The sequence below is a fragment of the Nyctibius grandis genome, chromosome 4, assembly GCF_013368605.1.
Source record: "Nyctibius grandis isolate bNycGra1 chromosome 4, bNycGra1.pri, whole genome shotgun sequence".
NCBI lineage: Eukaryota > Metazoa > Chordata > Aves > Nyctibiiformes > Nyctibiidae > Nyctibius > Nyctibius grandis.
This window is the reverse complement of record NC_090661.1, coordinates 3,070,698-3,076,083: the sequence shown is the minus strand read 5'-3', so window position 1 is coordinate 3,076,083 and position 5,386 is coordinate 3,070,698. Positions and strand designations below refer to the sequence as shown.

Genomic DNA, 5,386 nt, shown 5'->3' with positions numbered 1-5,386 from the left:
AAAAATTGCCTTTAAAATACAGGGACTTAACATTTGCCCTACTTCTTCCCTTTTAAAGGTCAGGAGTTATTTCATGTCACAGTTAATCTTTGTGAGGAACAAACAGGCTGCAAGCCCTGTGTTTCCAGGCAAAGGTGGCGGGGGTGTCTCTGGGGGTGGCTGAGGCCACGCAGGGAGGGCAGAGGCTGCTTTCCCAGGCTGCTGCCGGGGGGCACACGGAGTGAATAGCAGTGTCTATTCTAGACCAGGGCTCTGATGCAGCCTTTCTTGCTCTGTCAAGCAAGTCCTTTCATCCTCGTACATCCAAAAAATACAAAATGAAGAGTAACCCGTTTAGGTTTAGGTGCCTCACAAGAAGTCCAATAATTTTGTATTAAACGGGGGTGCCTACAATTCCCCCAACTGAGGACTCGGCCAAGGCTGAGGTACAGGGGCCCAGCCCTGCTCCTCCTACAGCAGGAGACCGGCCGTGCCGAGCTCGCCTCCAACACACGTTTTGTATTCGGCATCACAAAACAAGCCCGTTCGCCTCCGAGGGCTTTTGAGCACTGCGCGGTTCCTAAAGATAGGCCAACGTGCGGCGACGGCAGGGGCCTGCCGCCACTGACCCCCCTGCGCGTCCGCCATCTTGGGGCGCGGAGGGGGGTGTCACGTGACTTCCGGGCACGGCCGGCGCGCGCGGGGGGCCGGGGCCAGCGCTCCGCCGTCGCGGCGGCGCCGGGGATGGGCTGGGTCGGGTGTCCCCGCTCCTCGCCGGCCTCTCTGGCCTCCCGGGAAGTCGCTCTGTGACAACAGGAACGCAGTCCGCCCCCGGAGGGCGGGGACGGGGCTCCGCCAGCCTGTCCGCGCGGCCTGTGTCTCGCCCCGGGCCTGGTGGTGGTTGCGGTGTAGGCCTCGGCGCCATGGATCCCTTTCTGACTCTGCTGCACTCCGTCTCCTCGAGCTTGTCGGACAGCGAGCTTTCTTCCCTGAAGTTTCTCTGCCGGGGGAAGATTGGGAAAAGGAAGCTTGAGTCTGTCGGAAGCGGCGGGGAGCTCTTCCTTATCCTTCTCGAGCAGCAGCTGATTGCAAGCGACAAGCTATACTTTCTTGAAGGCTTGCTTAAGAGCATTAAAAGGGAAGATCTGCTCTCACAGCTGAAGCAGTTCGTAGAGGAAGGAGAAGTTAACGCATCTGATGATCAACCAGATGTACATGAAAAACGTAGGTGGATTATTTTTCTAATTTCCTCCCCCACACACACCCCAAACAACCCCAGTAAACCAGTATACGTCTGCTAGCTGTGGGTGTGCTTAGAGCAAACACGGAGCACGGCAGCCCTGAGTTTCCTCAGTTGCCTGCTGCAGCTGAGCCCACTGCTAAGGGTGCTTCCCCTGCTAACTGCTGCACGGGGCTGTATTGTGCCCTGGAAACATACCGTGAGGGCAGCCTGTGCTGCAGACAGCTTCCCGGGGTGGAAATGTCTTCCCTTTTTTTATCGAATGGTCACTTGGAAATCGTGCTATGTACTTGGGATTCCAAGTCTATCCAGCAGCTTTTCAGAACACGGTGTGACTTTTGGTATGTGCAATGCAGCTAGAGTAATAGCATTTTGCTAAAAAAGAAACCAAAAAAACCAAAAAAAACAGCCAACCTTTAACAATTTTCTCGTATTTCTTAGTAAATCCATCACTAGCTTGATACATTTCTGCTGTTTCAGGTCTTCAGGAGGCAGCTATTGAAGTCATATGTGAAAATGTCGGGAGAGACTGGAAAATGCTGATACGAAAACTTGGCATTTCTGAAGTGAAAATGGACAGAATAGTGGCAGCCAATCCATTTAACTTGCGTGAACAGTTGGCTCAGTCACTTCGAGAGTGGCAGAAATGGAAGGGAAAAGATGCAAAGGTGACTGACTTAATAAAAGCTCTTCGGAGCTGTCATATGAATTTGGTGGCAGACAGAGTTGAACAGGAGATCTTGCCACTGAACACTGGAACCAGGTGAAATCGATATAAAAACACTTCCATCTCCCACAGATATGGATGAAAAAAGTGGAAGTGCCTTCTACTCTTCTGAACCAAAATCAGTATCGTTGGTTCTGTTACTTATTCTGCCATTAATTTATGCGCTTTAATAGGTTGATTTGTGGTCAGATAACGATTAACATAAACCCAAATTCCTTTCAGGTAATGCTTTGTAGTTTGATGCTTCCTGTAAGAGATTTTAACTTTTAGAAGACCCAAACTCCATTTTGTAGAAATTCTCAAACTTTTGTTCTATCACTCACCAGAAAGCAAGATTTGCTTTACTGCAGGTGCTTTTCAGATATATATTCTCAGGAAATACATCCATGGGACACTTCTGAGGCAACTGTAATTTAAAATTTCACGGGGAGGCTGGATTTTTTTTTTTTGTGGCCTATTATAACTGTAGTGTGAAAGGGGAAGTAGTAGACCTCTTAGCTATGTACTGGGTTTTCTTTTTGAGTAGTGTAAGATAATACGTTCCATAATTTGTCAAATACATTTGCATAAAAGGATACTAAGACGACTGTAACCTCAGGCCCCAAGACTACAGTGCAAGAGGGCTAGTAACTACTGTGGTGGCTTTTTTCTTGGCAGAAAATGTGCCTGGGTTGAAAATGAACTAGTTGAAATCAAATGTCTGTATCAAGTGCCTTCATCATCCTGAAGGAAATGTTCTGAAACAAATTGTGTGTGTGTCTCTCAGATGTTTACAGCAGCCTCTTTTTACTGCTATGATGTTTTAAGATTCTTTACTAGGAATTCTTTCATAACCTGTATCACAGAGTCTGGTCATGTCTGCTTGAAGTTGCAGCTCACCTCACAAGTAAGCTGCAGTTATCTGTGCTCTTGGTAACAGAAGTGTGTACTGTAACAAAAACCTAGAAAACAAACTGCTTTCTTTTTAGTGGAGGGGTGTGAAAGCCTACTGAGGGCAAAGACATAGTAGTGACTTTCCTCTAGAGATACCAGTGAAGATCAGCTGTCTTTCACTACAGTTTGTCCTCTTCAAAGGTTGCTCCAGATCCAATAGTTCTTCCAAGTCCTCTGCAATTTTTTAGTTCATTCCTGGTCCTTGACATTTTTTGGAAGTGGTTGTAAGCAGCTTGCAGAGGAAAGAGAGTTTATGAATGAGACTGGATTCAGTTTTCAGATTTATTTTGGAACAGACTTCAAAAAATGGCCTTCACACCTAACCTGAGACTGGAAAAATTGCACAAGCTTCAAGTCATGCAGGGCTGTAGAGGCCTCTGGGGACTATCCCCTGTGTCAGGGGGGAAAGTGCTCTGAAATCATTATTGCTTGAATGAGTAGGATGGATTGTTACTGCAACATCCTTCTAACTACATAAATAGACACTTGAAGAGGAGAGGCTTCTTTTTGCTACCATACCTGCATGACTTTTAGCTCCTTCCAAGTTCTTTTTACATGATGCCATTACTGTGCAGGCTGGGTGTCAGCATATAATATACCACTACTCTGCATAAACGTTGTGACATTGATAATTTTCAAGTTTTTGTTGCAGTTGGTGCCTCTAGACGATGACACTTGAATACTTGATTGTAGTTAATGGAAACTGCTGTAATGTGAACTTACCTTTTCATTAAGGTTTTTTCTTAACTGATTCTCACAAGTATTTTTCTAATCATAGTATATTAAATATCGGTGATTGTATCCAAGCAAAGGAGCAGTGGGTAATACAGAAGTTCCCACTTGTCAGCCTTTTGGGCAGGTACCGTTCTCTTAAGTACTTGCTCCAATACTTGTCAGTATCGATTGTCAATTCTAGTCTTCCAGTAGGAGATACAGTGCTGCACTGCAGCTGAATGCCTAGCTTGAATGTTTTGAAGGCTTTTGTTTCATAGATACAGTCTTCATTCTACAGTATTTAAAGAAAATGATTGCTTCAGACTTTTTTCCTTCATGCCACTAAGCAATCTTTGTGAGCAGAGTGGAGTAGAAGTGAAGTTAGTGAGATGAATTACGTTTGTGCTGAAACAGCTCTGCAACAGTTCCAAGTTCAATCTGTCTGGTAACATGTTTTTCTTATCTGTTTGTAATAAGTCTTCTGGTTCACAGAAGATGAATTTATCAGGAATATGGAAAGAAGTATACTGCCTACTGCATGTAACTAGGATATTTTAAGAATCAGTGGGAATAACTTGCTAGTTGTAGCCAAGCTCTCCTCAGCTACAAGAAATATTCAGTCTTTAAGGATTTGTACATAGTGGATGCTTCACTGCATATGAAAGCAATGACCTAGGCTGTATCAATCTGTGCAGTACCTCAGGGCCAATTAAGAACTGGTTTTATTAGAGATTAAAAAGTTGATGATGGGAGAACAAAATCAAATGGAACAAAATGGAACAAAGGGAACAAAAATTTTTTATTGGAAGGAGGGGTAAGGAAAAGGGGTACAACTTGTAAGGATTTGTATTGTGATCCAGTTAGTAATCTTATTTTCAAATGGAGCATTTTGGACTCATATACATATTTTTATAACTTGAATGAAAGTTTTATATTGTATAATTTTGTGCACATTTCATTAAAAAATACTTCCTTAAAAACAAAAGAAATTGAACTGGTTTTTTTTGTATTATGGGATTGCTGTCTATGATTAGATCTCTAATTGGGAGAAGATAAATGTTAAGGTCACTTAAAACAAGGAGTGGTGCTAAACAGATGTTATGTTACCAATGTCCTTGGAACGTTAAAAAAAAAAAAAAAAGGCAAAAAGCTTTGAGCTTTGTCACTTAATTTCTCAGAAGTGCTAAAGAGGCTATAGTTTTCCTAGCAGGAGTAGCATTTGAATGCTGTCACTCAGGGAAGCGTAAGAAAAAAAATTCTCTGCCAGCCCTCAGGAACCTAAAATTGAGTTGCAGTGCAGTGTGTGCATGGGAGGCAGGCTGCCTGTGAGTAAGTGCCTTAGAATAATTTTCCTTATTTTTCCTCTGCTAGTCACGCTGTGGTAAGGATGTTGTATTTGTTTTATAATTAATTAAAAACATAGCTTATTCTGAACCTGTTCAGGCTTTTAGAGGATGTGTTCAGAAGTTAAATTGATAGAGGCTTCGGTGTTCTCTGAAGTATATACTGGCACTGAAGTGTTAGTGCACACTTAAAGCTTTGAACACGCAAGACAAATAACTTAATTACCCATTTTACCAAATTCTCTACGATACTCTGCAAGAGTATCTGCCTGTGAGGAATTACTAAAACCTTTTCCTTTTGGTCTCTTGAGAGTCTTGTTTCCTTACAGCCTTGAGAAAACAACACATCAAAACGCTGAGAGTAAAAGTGTCATCTCAGGAGAATTCTCATTTTGGAGGATTGTTTTTCCATGTCACTTCACAGCCGCTTTCAGTACTTGCTTGCCGTTT

The 5,386-nt window shown here is 43.4% G+C and overlaps 1 protein-coding gene across 1 annotated transcript; it reads left to right on the top strand.

Moving 5' to 3' along the window:
- The first annotated feature begins 689 nt into the window (after positions 1 to 689).
- On the top strand, positions 690 to 4,539 carry FADD (Fas associated via death domain). Its single transcript, XM_068399082.1, has 2 exons — positions 690 to 1,203; positions 1,700 to 4,539. Exons 1-2 carry the CDS (start codon positions 903 to 905, stop codon positions 1,984 to 1,986), a joined length of 588 nt encoding a protein of 195 aa, XP_068255183.1. The 5' UTR covers positions 690 to 902; the 3' UTR covers positions 1,987 to 4,539.
- Positions 4,540 to 5,386: the final 847 nt, after the last annotated feature.

Bases quoted from the DNA above. Each gene is read 5' to 3' on its own strand.
- FADD (XM_068399082.1), top strand. From the start codon at position 903: ATGGATCCCTTTCTGACTCTGCTGCACTCCGTCTCCTCGAGCTTGTCG. The intron at 1,204-1,699 runs GTAGGTGGATTA...CTGCTGTTTCAG, and splicing joins ACCAGATGTACATGAAAAAC to GTCTTCAGGAGGCAGCTATT.